Genomic DNA, 15064 nt, shown 5'->3' with positions numbered 1-15064 from the left:
GTCCCCGGCAGGACCCCTGGGGCTGGCACTTGAGCAGCCCCAAAGTGCAGCCAGGGAGCCAGAGGCAGCCCAGAGCTGGGATTTCCTAGGCTGGGCCTGGTACAGCTCGCTGCTTTGGGGGATCAGCCCCTCCCTGGGCCCAGCGTCCAGCAGAGCCCCAGCCCCGGGGGAGATGGGCAGTGCAGGGAAACAACCGAGGAGAGGGTGACAAACTGGGGGGGGAGGGGAGGGATGGGATCGGGAGGGGTGGGATGGGATGGGATGGGATCAGGAGAATGGGGTGGGATCGGGAGGGATGGGGTGGGATCAGGAGGGATGGGGTGGGATCAGGAGGGATGGGACAGGATCAGGAGGGGTGGGGAGGGACGGGATGGGATCAGGAAGGACAGGATGGGATCAGGAGGGACAGGATGGGATCAGGAGGGACAGGATGGGATCAGGAGGGATGGGATGGGATCAGGAGGGACAGGATGGGATCAGGAGGGACAGGATGGGATCAGGAGGGATGGGGTGGGATCAGGAGGGGTGGGGAGGGATGGGATGGGATCAGGAGGGACAGGATGGGATCAGGAGGGATGGGGTGGGATCAGGAGGGACAGGGTGGGATCAGGAGGGACAGGATGGGATCAGGAGGGACAGAATGGAATCAGAAGGGACAGGACGGGATCAGGAGGGACAGGATGGGATCAGGAGGGATGTGATGGGATCAGGAAGGACAGGATGGGATCAGGAGGGATGGGGTGGGATCAGGAGGGACAGGACGGGATCAGGAGGGACAGGATGGGATCAGGAAGGACAGGATGGGATCAGGAGGGACAGGATGGGATCAGGAGGGACAGGATGGGATCAGGAGGGAGGGAGGAGGGCCCAGCCCTCCGAGCTCACCTCGCAGCGGCTGCGCAGGCCCCGCTCCTGCAGCCGGGACCAGATGCTCTGGATCCTGCCCGCGTGCTCGGGGTGGTTGCTGTTGTCCCCGCAGGAGCACTGGTGCTTCAGCATCACCGAGTCATAAACCAGCCCTGCCAGGCACCGCCAGAGCTGCACCCTCAGCTCCTCTGCAGGGCTCCGAGACCCCAGATATTGACCAAAATCCCCCCCAACCACAGGAGATTCTGCCCCAATCCTGGGAGATCCTGCCCCAAACCCCAGGAATGCAGCCAGGGGCCAGGTGGGCGAACCCTGCCTGGAACAGCCCCCCGAGATAAGGACAAGGGCCACCCCCGAGATAAGGACAAGGGCCACCCCCGAGATAAGGACAAGGGCCCCCCCCCGAGATAAGGACAAGGGCCCCCCCGAGATAAGGACAAGGGCCCCCCCCAAGATAAGGACAAGGGTCCCCCCCAAGATAAGGACAAGGGCCCCCCCTGAGATAAGGACAAGGCCCCCCCAGCTCTCTCCTGGCGCTCCCAAGCCCGGGACTGACCCGGATCCATGTGGAGCCGCCCCGGGACATCCCCAGGTGCCCTCCTGTCCCTGCCCAGCGGTGACAGCCCCGCAGGTGTGGCCATACCTGTGGTGAAGTGCGGCTTGGGCGGCTGCTCCTGCACGGGCAGGGCCAGTGCCTTGGTGTCCTGGGCCGGGAGGGACACGGTGGCCGTGGCCGGGGACGACTGGGCCCGGGACAGGGGCCGGTGGCCGGGGGGGAGCACGGGGGGGTCGGCCAAGGGCTGGCGCTTGAGCAGCTGCTGCTGCACCCGCTGGAAGGAGTCCCACAGGAGGGCCTGGGGACAAGGACAGCATCAGGGGACAGGTCAGGGTCCCCAGCACGGGGACAGGGCACAGAGCCCTGCTTGGTGCGTCCTGAGCTGGATCCAGCGGCTGCTCCGGGCTGGGAGCTGGGACAGGGCAGGACAGGGCAGGATGGGACAGGATGGGACAGTAGAGGACAAGCAGGACAGGGCAGGATGGGACAGTAGAGGACAAGCAGGACAGGGCAGGATGGGACAGTACTGGACAAGCAGGACAGGGCAGGACGGGACAGGATGGGACAGGACCAGGCAGGACAGGATAAACAGGACAGGACAGGACAGGGCAGGGCAGGGCAGGACTGTCCCAGCATCTGCTGCTCCCTGCCGGCTCAGCCGCGCAGTGGCAGCAGCGATGGGACAGAGCCGGCAATTTGGGGACAAAGCCCGGCAATTCGGCAATTCGATGCCCAGCAATTCGGGAACAAAGCCCGACAATTCGGAGACGATGCCCGGCAATCTGGGGACAGAGCCCGACAATTGGGGGACGATGCCCGGCAATCTGGGGACAGAGCCGACAATTTGAGGACAAAGCCCGGCAATTCGGGGACAAACCCCAGCTGTGCTGCCAGCAGCGGTGGCCGCAGCTCTGCCCCTGTCCCTGTCCCTGTCCCTGTCCCTGTCTCTGTCCCTGTCCCTGCCCCTGTCCCTGTCCCTGTCCCAGTCCTTGCCCCTGTCCCTGCCCCTGTCCCAGTCCCAGCGAGCTGCCCGGGCTCCGGGCAGGCACGGTCCGGTCCCTGTCCCCAGGCTCCCTCCCTGCCGTACCTGCTGCAGGACCAGCTCGTCCTGCGGCTGCCCCATCTTGTGCGTCCTCTCGGGCTCCTTCCCGCTGCTGCCGGGCCGGGCCGGCTCCGCCCGGGCCCTGCTGGGCTCCGCAGCCTCGGCCGCCGGGACGGTCCCCTCGGCCTCCATGTCCTCCGAGGACGGGATCTGCCGCAGCCGCGGCTTCTCGCTGGGCTTGGCCAGGCGCTGCAGCCGGGACAGCACCGGAGCGTGAGAAACAGGGGGCTGGAGGGGTCCTCAGCTCTAACAGAGCCTCACAGACTGTGTATCTGTATATAGACTTATATTGGTGTGAGTGACTGTATGTCTGTAAATAAACTCATATTTGTGTGTGTGACTGTATGTCTGTATGTAAACTTATATTTTTGTGTGTGACTATATGTCTGTATATAGACTTATATTTGTGTGTGTGACTGTATATCTGTATATAGACTTATATTGGTGTGTGTGACTGTATGTCTGTAAATAAACTCATATTTGTGTGTGTGACTGTATGTCTGTATGTAAACTTATATTTTTGTGTGTGACTATATATCTGTATATAAACATATATTTGTGTCTGTGTATATACATATACATATATATACACACATATATATAAAATAAAATAAAAAATACATTGTATATAATAATATATAATATATATTATAGAATATATTACTTAATATATACTATATAATATATAGTATATAATATATGTGTGTATGTATATATATATATTTATACATATAAACTGATATATATTTTTATATATAAAAAATACTGGCTTAGAAATGCTATAGAACAAGACAGATGTTGAGAGAAAAATGAAACTAAAAACAAGTTTTAAAAGATAACTATCTTATATATTAATAATATATAAAATTTATATGTAATATGTTATATATACTATTTAGTATATAGTATATACTGTATACTATACACTATATACCATAATATATATTATATCATATATAATATATACAAATATAAATTTACATACAAATATAGTATATAAATTATAAATTATATATATATATATAATATTATGTATTATGTACTATATATTATATATTATACATTACATATTTTATATATATAATATATTGTACATTATACATTATATATGATATATTTTATATTATATATTATATATTATACATTATATTATATATATTATATATTGTACATTATATATTATCTTATATATTATATATTATATAATATATTATATATTATATAATATATTATATATTATATATATTATATATTATATTATATATATAATATATTGTACATTATACATTATATATGATATATTATATTATATATATTATATATTATATTATATATTATATTTTATATATATTATATATGTTATATGATATCATATATTATATATTATATATATTACATTATATCTATAATATATTGTACATTATACATTATATACGATATATGGTATATGATACATTACACATTATGTATTATCTATTAAAAAGAAAGCAGAATTTGGAAGGCAGGAGCCAGCCCTCTGCACCTGCTCCTGCCCCGGTTCAAGCAGCGTTTTGCGATCAGATCACAGACAGGTCAAGGCGCTCCCCACCGCCTTCCCTCGCGGCTCTCACCTTGCCCAGGTGCGCCTGCTGCCGGAGCCTCTCGAGGAGGTGGCCGTGGTGCTGCTGGAAGAGCAGGTGGTGCTGCGCGGCGCTGGGGCTGGGGGGCAGCGGCTCGGAGCGCGTCCTGCCCAGCGGTTTGTGCTGCCCGGGCAGCGCCAGGCGCTCGGCGGGCACCAGCGCGGGCGCGAAGGAGAAGGGCACCGCGCCCAGGCCCGGCACTGCGGGCAGCGGCACAAAACACTCACGTGAGAAACGGCTCTTAGGAAATGCATAAATCTTTAAAGATTTTAAAATAAAATAATAAAGAAACATATAACAAAGCAATTTAAAGAGCAATAATATATCAATGCATACTAATGACAAAATATTAATAATATAAAGATATTATTCGGTGCTGGTCCCACACCAGCACCTCCAGGCTCCCCAAACAACAAAACAAGATATTGTTTTGTTTATATTGTACTAGATTTTATATTATACTATATTTTATAATATACTATATTTTATATTATAATATTATTATACACAAATGATAATATAAAATAAAAAAATAAAAATATTCAGTCCCTGTCCCTGCCGCTGTCCCTGTCCCCATGTCCCCAGGCAGACGCTCACCCGCCACCAGCGGCGCGTGGGTGACCGAGGGCTCGAGGATGATGACGGGCTGCAGCCGGGGGGACAGGGCAGCGCCGGCCTCGTGCTGCTCCAGGCTGGCTGGGATGAAGAGCGGCGCGTGCGAGCCCGGGAGCACCGGCCCGTTGAGCACCGGGACCCGGTGAGCCAGGCCGGGCAGCGCCCGGCGCTCGGTGTCACCCTGTGGGACAGGGACAGGGATGGCACAGGGACAGGGATGGCACAGGGACAGGGACAGGGACAGGGATGGCACAGGGACAGGGACAGGGACGGCACAGGGACAGGGATGGGACAGGGACAGGGATGGCACAGGGACAGGGATGGCACAGGGACAGGGACAGCCGGCCCATTGAGCACCGGGACCTGGTGAGCCAGGCCGGGCAGCGCACGGCGCTCGGTGTCACCCTGTGGGACAGGGATAGGGACAGGGATGGGACAGGGTTGGGACAGGGATGGCACAGGGACAGGGACAGGATGGGACAGCCGGCCCGTTGAGCACCGGGACCTGGTGAGCCAGGCCAGGCAGCGCCTGGCGCTCAGTGTCACCCTGTGGGACAGGGACAGGGATGGCACAGGGACAGGGATGGGACAGGGACAGCAATAGGACAGGGACAGGGACGGGACAGGGATGGGGACAGACAGAGGGCAGGGACAGGGATAGGGACAGGGACAGGACAGGGACAGGAACAGGGACAGGGATGGGACAGGAACAGGGATGGGGACAGGGACAGGGATGGGACAGGAACAGGGACAGGGATGGGTCAGGGACAGGACAGGGACAGGGACACGGCACTGGGAGGGCACAGGATTGTCCCCGCCGTGCCCGTGGGCAGCACCAGGAGCCCCAAACGCCAAGGGAAGCCCCGCAGGGAGCCAGGGCCGGGGTCCAGGCCGGGCACCTACCCTGGCGCCGGTGGTGGCCGGCAGGCCCAGGGTGATGGCCGGCAGGGAGGCCGCGCTCTGCAGGGCAAACTGGGCCAGGGAGCTCTCCTGCAGCAGCAGCCGCTGGGCCAGCGGCGCCTGCAGCAAACAGGAGCCATCAGAGCCCTGCTCCCAGCAGGGACCGGGCACGTGGGGACAGCCTGGGGACACCCGCGGGACAGGACAGCGCTGGCAGAGGGGAAACGCACCCGGAAGGAGGGTGGGTGTGGGAGAAGTGCTGGGCTGGGGAGAGCATCCCGGAGCAGGGAATGCCGGGGCATCCCAGGGAATGCCAGGGCATCCCAGGGCATCCCAGATCATCCCAGATCATCCCAGGGCATCTCAGGGCATCCCAGATCATCCCAGATCATCCCAGGGCATCTCTGGGCATTCAAGGGCATCCCAGGGAGCCCCAGGGCCTCCCAGCATGCAGGGATTGGCAGCTCCGGGCAGGGGTCCAGGGCGGGACCCTCCCCCTGGGCCCAGAGGGGTCCCCAGGGCCGGGCTCACCTCGTGGGCCCCGCCCGGGGCGGGCAGCGCGGCGTGCTCGGCGGGCAGGCTGTCGTTGGGAGAGCTGCAGCCCGACACGGGGGTGCTGCTGCTGCTGGGGGACGAGTCTGGGGGGGGGAAAGGACATGGGGTGAGGGCACAGCCCCCCCGGCCCCTCCAACCTCTGCCCCCACCCTGCTGGGGCCAAAACCCCTCGGGAGGCAGCAGTCCATGGTGGGAACCCTCCAGGCCAGACCTGGGGCAATTCCAGCCCTGCAGGTCCAGCCTGGGCCCCAAAAGCAGCAGAAGCAGCGGCAGCAGCACCTCCAGGGTGGGCTGCTGTGGGCTCCCAAATCCCACAGCAGCCCCTCCAGGCTCCTAAATCCCACAGCAGCACCTCCAGGCTCCCAAATCCCACAGCAGCCCCTCCAGGCTCCCAAATCCCACAGCAGCCCCTCCAGGCTCCCAAATCCCACAGCAGCCCCTCCAGGCTCCTAAATCCCACAGCAGCACCTCCAGGCTCCCAAATCCCACAGCAGCCCCTCCAGGCTCCCAAATCCCACAGCAGCCCCTCCAGGCTCCCCCATCCCACAGCAGCACTTCCCAGCCCCTGGGGAGGACACACCAAGCCCCGGTGTCACTGTCCCCAGGCAGGGGTGACACAGAGCCTGGAGCTGTCCCAGCCCCGGTGTCACTGTCCCCAGGCAGGGGTGACACAGAGCCTGGAGCTGTCCCAGCCCGCAGTGTCCCCACACAGAGGTGACACAGAGCCCGGAGCTGTCCCAGCCCGCGGTGTCCCCAGGCAGGGGTGACACAGAGCCCGGAGCTGTCCCAGCCCGCGGTGTCCCCAGGCAGGGGTGACACAGAGCCCAGAGCTGTCCCGGTCCCAGTGTCACTGTCCCCACACAGAGGTGACACAGAGCCCGGAGCTGTCCCAGCCCGCGGTGTCACTGTCCCCACACAGGGGTGACACAGAGCCCAGAGCTGTCCCAGCCCCGGTGTCCCCAGGCAGGGGTGACACAGAGCCCGGAGCTGTCCCAGCCCGCGGTGTCCCCACACAGAGGTGACACAGAGCCCGGAGCTGTCCCAGCCCGCGGTGTCCCCACACAGAGGTGACACAGAGCCCGGAGCTGTCCCAGCCCGCGGTGTCACTGTCCCCAGGCAGGGGTGACACAGAGCCCGGAGCTGCCCCAGCCCCGGTGTCCCCAAGCAGGGGTGACACAGAGCCCAGAGCTGTCCCGGTCCCAGTGTCACTGTCCCCACACAGAGGTGACACAGAGCCCGGAGCTGTCCCAGCCCGCGGTGTCCCCACACAGAGGTGACACAGAGCCCAGAGCTGTCCCAGCCCGCGGTGTCCCCACACAGAGGTGACACAGAGCCCGGAGCTGTCCCAGCCCCGGTGTCCCCAGGCCTCACCGATGGCGTCGGGCGGGCGCCTCTTCAGCGAGGGGGGCGCGCTCTCCTTGCGGGTCAGGGGGTTCTTGCGCCGCTCCAGGCACTTCCTGGGCTTGCAGCGAACCTTCAGGTTGGGCTCGGACACTGCGGGGACAGGGGGCAGCTGGCTGGGCTCTGCGGGGCCACTGCCAGCTCCAGCTGGGGACAAGGGGACATTCCCAGGGCTTTGAGGGACATGGGGACAATTCCGGGGGTCTTTAGGGACACCGGGACATTCCCCAGGCCATGAGGGACACGGGGACATTCCCGAGGCCGTGAGGGACACGGGGACATTCCCGAGGCCATGAGGGACATGGGGACATTCCCGAGGCCGTGAGGGACATGGGGACATTCCCAAGGCCGTGAGGGACATGGGGACATTCCCCAGGCCATGAGGGACACGGGGACATTCCTGAGGCCATGAGGGACACGGGGACATTCCCGAGGCCATGAGGGACACGGGGACATTCCCGAGGCCGTGAGGGACACGGGGACATTCCCGAGGCCTGAGGGACATGGGGACATTCCCGAGGCCGTACCTGTTTTCCGCAGCGGGAAATGCTCGGGGGTGTCGAGAGAAGTGCTGGGCACGGGGGACAGGAAGGTGCTGAGCATGGCAGGGGAGGGACCCTCGGGCTCCAGCGGCTCCAGGGACCTGCGGGGAGAAGCCCGAGCCCCTTCCCAGCTGCCCCTGGGCAGGTCCGGGCCAGGGGCGGGTCCTTCTGGGGCAGGTGCGTTACCTGTAGGGCAGCGCTGCAGCGGGGGCGTTGCTGCTCCTCTCCAGAGCTGCCTGCTGCTTCTTCAGGATGACCTCGGCCAACTTCTGCTTCACCACCGTGCTGGCCACGGCACCTGCGCGGGGACCCCACGGGGCTCGGAGCTGCTCTGAAGGGTCCCTGCAGGCAGGACCCCGACCCAGGGCCCCGGGATGGCCGGGGACCCCCGAGAGGCGCAGCGGGCTCCGCTCCCACCCCGCTCCCGTCTGTCTGTCCCGGCAGGAACGCTCCGTGCTTACAGCAGGGACACTCCAGGACCGGTGCCGGCATTCGGCCCCTCCGAGCACGAGTTAATTAACGGATTAATAATTAATGAGGTGCGATGTGGAGCCCCGTGCATCCCAGAACTGGGAGCGAGCCCCCGGCGGCTCCTCCAGCGCCGGCACCAGAGGGCGCCGGGAGACCGCGGCTGGGAGGGGGCTGCACACCCAGCCCGGGGGGCTTAAAGCCCAGATTGGGGGCTGCAAACCCAGATTGGGGGGCTGCAAACCCAGCCCGGGGGCTGCAAACCCAGATTGGGGGGCTGCAAACCCAGATTGGGGGGCTGCAAACCTAGCCCGGGGGGCTGCAAACCTAGCCCGGGGGGCTGCAAACCCAGACTGGGGGCTGCAAACCCAGCCTGGGGGGCTTAAACCCAGATTGGGGGCTGCAAACCCAGCCTGGGGGTCCCACTGGGGTCTGTCACCTGAATGGGGTCTGTAACCCAGCCCGGGGGTCCCAGAGGGGTTGCAGCCCCGCTCTGTGGATGCTCTCCCAGCCCTTTCCCCAGGGGAAGGCAGAGCTTGGTCTGGCCAAGGACAGAACCCCCCGAGCCCCCTCCCCTGAGCCCCCCGGGCACGGGCAGCCCTTACTGCGCTTGCTCTTGTCCTTGTTGAGGATCTGCCGCAGCTCCTGCTCCTGCTGGGCCGGCTCAGCCTCGCGGGGCGGGGCCTCCATGGCCACCTGTGGGGCAGGGACATGGGCACGGCACCCCATCACCCCCCCAGAGCCCCACCTGAGCCCTCCCTGGCCACCTGTGGGACAGGGACATGGGCACGGCACCCCATCACCCCCCCAGAGCCCCCTGAGCCCTCCCTGGCCACCTGTGGGACAGGGACATGGGCACAGGACCCCATCACCCCCCCAGCCCCACCTGAGCCCTCCCTGGCCACCTGTGGGACAGGGACATGGGCACAGGACCCCATCACCCCCCCAGCCCCACCTGAGCCCTCCCTGGCCACCTGTGGGACAGGGACATGGGCACGGCACCCCATCACCCCCCCTAGCCCCACCTGAGCCCTCCCTGGCCACCTGTGGGACAGGGACATGGGCACGGCACCCCATCACCCCCCCTAGCCCCACCTGAGCCCTCCATGGCCACCTGTGGGACAGGGACATGGGCACAGGACCCCATCACCCCCCCCCCCCAGAGCCCCCTGAGCCCTCCCTGGCCCCAGGCAGGGGCACACGGGGACAGAGCAGTCTGGGACAGTCCCTTGTGTCACTCTGGCTGATGGGAACGTGTGAAGTTGTTCCATCACAACAAACCTGACACGTTTTGGTCCCCAGGGACGCTTTGCTCCCCCCGGGGACATTGTAAAAGTCAAAACCTGTCTGTCCCCACTCGCTGCCCCCTCTCAGGGAGTTTGGACACGTCTGCCGTGTTGCAACGCGGCAAAAAATAAAAATCTTTCTTGAGTACAAAAGGAAAAACAAAATCTACAATAGGAGGGAAATCCCAGCTGATCCATGGAAATTACTCCTGTCCTGAGCCCGGAGCAGCCCTGGGGACAGGCAGGGGGATCTTGGTGCCTGAAGGTGGTCACACCTCCCTGGGAACAGTCACACCTCCCTGGGAACAGTCACACCTCCCTGGGAACAGTCACACCTCCCTGGGTGTGGTCACACCTCCCTGGGCACAATCACAGCCCTTGGGCAGGTCACATCTCCCTGGACAGGTCACACCTCCACGGTCACACCTCCCTGGGCACGGTCACAACTCCCTCCCACCTGCCTCCCTCTGAAGCCTCCCTGAGGTGCCATCCCCGGGGCTGGAGGTGCCATCCCTGGGGCTGGAGGTGCCATCCCTGGGACTGCAGGTGCCATCCCTGGGACCAGAGGTGCCATCCCTGGGACTGGAGGTGCCATCCCTGGGGCTGGAGGTGCCATCCCTGGGGCTGCAGGTGCCATCCCTGGGGCTGCAGGAGCCATCCCTGGGGCTGGAGGTGCCATCCCCGGGGCTGGAGGTGCCATCCCTGGGACTGCAGGTGCCATCCCCGGGGCTGGAGGTGCCATCCCTGGGGCTGCAGGTGCCATCCCCGGGGCTGCAGGTGCCATCCCTGGGGCTGCAGGTGCCATCCCCGGGGCTGGAGGTGCCATCCCTGGGGCTGGAGGTGCCATCCCTGGGACTGGAGGTGCCATCCCTGGGGCTGGAGGTGCCATCCCTGGGGCTGCAGGTGCCATCCCTGGGGCTGGAGGTGCCATCCCCGGGGCTGGAGGTGCCATCCCTGGGGCTGGAGGTGCCATCCCCGGGGCTGGAGGTGCCATCCCTGGGGCTGGAGGTGCCATCCCTGGGACTGCAGGTGCCATCCCCGGGGCTGCAGGTGCCATCCCTGGGGCTGGAGGTGCCACCCCTGCCAAGTCCCGCTGGATTCTCGTGCCAATGAAAGCTGGCAGTGAATTCCTGGCGGGGCAGGAGCCGCGGGTGGCACCGGAGCTCGGTGACGCCTCCCAGGAAAGCCAAGTGCCGCTGTCCCGGCCGTGCCCCCGGGGCAGGGCAGAGCCGGGGAGGGGCAGTCCCGGCCCGCAGGGATCCCCTGCGGCCGCTCTGGAGCTCCAGCCCTGGAATTTGGCCTGGAATTGAGACACAGCCCCCCCACCTGCCCCCCCAGCAGCCTCCTCGCGTCACAGAGGTCCCTGGGCTGGCTGGAAACCCCTCCAGATGTTCCAGCTCAGGGAAAAGCAGGAATTCACCTGGGAATGCAATTTTGGCACTGGGATTTCCAGCCTTTTCCTCTGAATCCCCGCCCAGAGAGGGGAACTCAAACCCAGCCTGATTCTGGCTCTGGGGGCGAATTCCCCCCGCAAAGTGCCCAGTGCTGCCCCAAACCCTGCCGGGGGGGGCTGTGTGCCCCCTGCCCCATTACCCTGGCGTGCTGGTGGGCGAGCTGCTCCACCTGCTGCTGGTGCAGGCTGGCCAGGAAGAGCTGGTGCTGCAGCTGCTGCTGCTTCAGGGCCAGCAGCGCCGTGTCCTGGGGCTTGAGCAGGCGCTGCCCGATGCGCAGGTCCATGGGGACGGCCTGGGGCACCCGCGGGGAGGGGCACGGGCTCACGGCAGCTGTGGGGACACAAGGGGACACAAAGGCTCGGTCACGGCCCTGCCACCCGGGGTTTGCCACGGAGCGTCCCCTGCCTGCAGAGCCTCCCCGACTGCTGGGGAAGGAGACCCTGGAAATGCCACTCCTCTGGAGGGAATCCGGGGGCTGCAGAGCCTGCCCCGACTGCTGGGGAAGGAGACCCTGGAAATGCCACTCCTCTGGGGGGAATCCGGGGGGCTGCAGAGCCTGCCCCGACTGCTGGGGAAGGAGACCCTGGAAATGCCACTCCTCTGGAGAGAATCCAGGGGCTGCAGAGCCTGCCCCAACTGCTGGGGAAGGAGATCCTGGAAATGCCACTCCTCTGGGGGGAATCCAGGGGCTGCAGAGCCTCCCTGTCTGCTGGGGAAGGAGACCCTGGAAATGCCACTCCTCTGGAGGGAATCCGGGGGGCTGCAGAGCCTGCCCCAACTGCTGGGGAAGGAGATCCTGGAAATGCCACTCCTCTGGGGGGAATCCAGGGGCTGCAGAGCCTCCCTGTCTGCTGGGGAAGGAGACCCTGGAAATGCCACTCCTCTGGAGGGAATCCAGGGGGCTGCAGAGCCTCCCCCGACTGCTGGAGAAGGAGACACTGGAAATGCCACTCTGGAGGGAATCTGGGGGGCTGCAGAGCCTGCCCTGTCTGCTGGGGAAGGAGACCCTGGAAATGCCACACCTCTGGAGGGAATCCGGGGGGCTGCAGAGCCTGCCCCTGGCATCGTGGGGGAGAAGGGCTCTGGAGTGAAGATGTTCCCTGCACAACCTCCCTGAGGGGTGAAACCAAAGCAGTGCCCTGTGGGGACACCAACACAGTGCCAGTTACACCTGAAATCGTGTTACACCCCAAACCAGTGCCAGTTACACCTGAAATCGTGTTACACCCCAAACCAGTGCCAGTTACACCTGAAATTGTGTTACACCCCCAAACCAGGGCCAGTTACACACCTGAAAAGGGGTGGGAAGGGCTTGGGGGCATGCAGAAAGGGGTGGGAAGGGCTTGGGGCACGCCAGTGAGGGAGGGGCTGCTCCAGACACGCCCGGGAGGGAGCAGAGCCGTGGGGAAGCTCTGGTGGGAGCTCTGGGAATCTCTCTCGGCATCGTTTGTTTCAGTCCCTACCAAAACAAACGGCGCGGCGGCGGAAGAGGAGCAGGGAGGGATGGGGGCTGCCGGGGCAGAGGGAGGCCGGGCAGCAGCCAGAAAAACAAAATAAACTCCTCTGCACTCGCCTGGAGCCAGGAAAAAGCTGTGGAGCATCCCCAGGGCCAAGAGGCTCTGGAGCCAGGGAAGAAGGGGCCGTGCAGACCCCACTCCTGCCACGGCCCCCGCTCTGCCCAGCCCGCACTGGGGATGGCTGAGTGGATTTCAGAGTGGCTGGGATGAGAAAAGGCACCCTGGGGTGGATTTCAGAGAGACTGGGATGAGAAAAGGCACCCTGGGGTGGATTTCAGAGAGGCTGGGATGAGAAAAGGCACCCTGGGGTGGATTTCAGAGAGGCTGGGATGAGAAAAGGCACCCTGGGGTGGATTTCAGAGAGGCTGGGATGAGAAAAGGCACCCTGGGGTGGATTTCAGAGAGGCTGGGATGAGAAAAGGCACCCGGGAGCAGAGCCTGGCCTGGCGTGCCCCGGGGTGACAGTGGCATCCCAGCCCTGGTGCTCCTGGCCAGGATGAGGCCACCGAACTCAGGGCAGCTTTCCAGAGCTTGCAAACACAAAACGCCCCGTGCTGGGTGCCAGGGCGCTGCGGGACGAGGGCTGGGGGCACTGGCAGGGAGAGCCGGGCTCTGGCAGGAGCCACTGTCCCCACGTGAGACCCCTGCACGTGGCACCTGCTCAGGGTGCTCTGGACCCCCCTGGCAAAGCCCTCCTGCCCCGGGAGCTGCTTGTGACCTCCCGGTGCAGCCTGAGCTCGTTTGGGGCTTGCTGCCGGGCCCTGGGCCAGGAGCTGCAGTAAACAACCCCCTCCCCCCAGGCCGCGGCTCCTCCCCTTCCCCCCGCCCCAAAAAAGCCACAAGAGAAGTCCCACCACAGCTCCTGGGGGTTTGTCCCTGTCCCCGACCCAGCCTGGCTCCTGCCACTGCCCAGTGGACCCTCAGAGGCCACCAGCACCAGGACACGTGGCTGGGACCGGGAGGCACAGTTTGGGACTGGGATCACAGTTTGGGACTGGGATGCCCAGTTTGGGATCAGGATCACAGTTTGGGATCAGGATGCCCAGTTTGGGATCAGGATCACAGTTCGGGACTGGGATGTCCAGTTTGGGACCAGGATCACAGTTTGGGACTGGGATGCCCAGTTTGGGATCAGGATCACAGTTTGGGGACTGGGATGCCCAGTTTGGGACTGGGATGCCCAGTTTGGGATCAGGATCACAGTTTGGGATCAGGATGCCCAGTTTGGGACGGGATGCCCAGTTTGGGACTGGGATGCACAATTTGGGGACTGGGATGCCCAGTTTGGGACCAGGATCACAGTTTGGGACGGGATGCCCAGTTTGGGACTGGGATGCCCAGTTTGGGACGGGATGCCCAGTTTGGGACTGGGATGCACAATTTGGGGACTGGGATGCCCAGTTTGGGACCAGGATCACAGTTTGGGACTGGGATGCCCAGTTTGGGACGGGATGCCCAGTTTGGGATCAGGATCACAGTTTGGGATGGGATGCCCAGTTTGGGGACTGGGATGCCCAGTTTGGGACGGGATGCCCAGTTTGGCACCGGGAGAGCCGGGGGCCAGGAGCCCAGCACACAAGCCCTGGCTGGGCCGGCAGCTGCGGACGCAGCCCGTGGATCCTGCACGGAAGGGGAGGCTGACTCGGAGCCGCCCCGCAGCGCCCGGCCGTCAATGAGGGCTCTGTGCTCCGGCCCCGTTAGCAGCACGCCTTACCAGCTTTTTCCAGGCTGCCAGCACAGAACGGAGCAGGGAACGCAGCCGAGGGGCCACGGGCTGAGCCACAGCTGGGACAGACACGGAGGGAGGAGGGCAGGACAGCCAGGGCCGGCAGGGGAGCCCCACGCTGCCCTGCAGCACCTCGAGACTCCTGAGGAGCTCGGGGACAGGGAGACGTTTGGTGGCAGCGAGCCGCCCAGGCTGGCGGTGGCAGTGCAGGGCTGGTGTCACTCCGGACGCCACCCCGCTGCTCCCAGCCAGCCGTCCCGGAAAAGAAAAAAAATCCCGCACAGAAATCTTTGCTTTGGCATTTCCTGATTGTTTTTAAAGAGGCAAATCAGCCTCGACAGAGCTGGGCTTACACAGAGGGAAATACAGCGAGAGGCGAACAAAGCAGGGCAGGAAGGGTACCGAGGAGCAAAGCAGCAGCAGCCCTGCCTGCTGTCCTGTGCAGCCCAGCCTGCA

General features: G+C 61.5%; 1 protein-coding gene across 14 annotated transcripts in view; it reads right to left on the bottom strand.

Annotated features, from left to right (window-relative positions):
* HDAC7 (histone deacetylase 7) overlaps nt 1-15064 on the bottom strand; it is a 71081-nt gene that overhangs the window by 10247 nt on the left and 45770 nt on the right. For 13 of the 14 annotated variants that reach the window (XR_009490001.1, XR_009489999.1, XR_009489998.1 and 10 more), the window contains 12 exons: nt 11505-11695; nt 9231-9321; nt 8344-8455; nt 8143-8258; nt 7586-7708; nt 6191-6297; nt 5663-5779; nt 4742-4940; nt 4136-4344; nt 2511-2714; nt 1511-1721; nt 886-1019 (listed from right to left, as the gene is read on the bottom strand). Coding sequence is in view for 5 of the 14 variants with exons in the window: in XM_059871823.1 (XP_059727806.1) it covers nt 886-1019; nt 1511-1721; nt 2511-2714; nt 4136-4344; nt 4742-4940; nt 5663-5779; nt 6191-6297; nt 7586-7708; nt 8143-8258; nt 8344-8455; nt 9231-9321; nt 11505-11695 (1814 nt within the window). In the remaining 9 variants the exon portion in view is untranslated. Of the gene's footprint in view, nt 1-885; nt 1020-1510; nt 1722-2510; nt 2715-4135; nt 4345-4741; nt 4941-5662; nt 5780-6190; nt 6298-7585; nt 7709-8142; nt 8259-8343; nt 8456-9230; nt 9322-11504; nt 11696-15064 lie in introns of those variants that run through there. The other variant, XM_059871822.1, reaches the window with a different exon arrangement.

Source organism: Haemorhous mexicanus, chromosome 33 (genome assembly GCF_027477595.1).
Source record: "Haemorhous mexicanus isolate bHaeMex1 chromosome 33, bHaeMex1.pri, whole genome shotgun sequence".
Classification (NCBI taxonomy): Eukaryota; Metazoa; Chordata; class Aves; order Passeriformes; family Fringillidae; genus Haemorhous; species Haemorhous mexicanus.
Note: the sequence above shows the minus strand (reverse complement) of the source record. Positions and strands in the feature narration are given on the sequence as shown.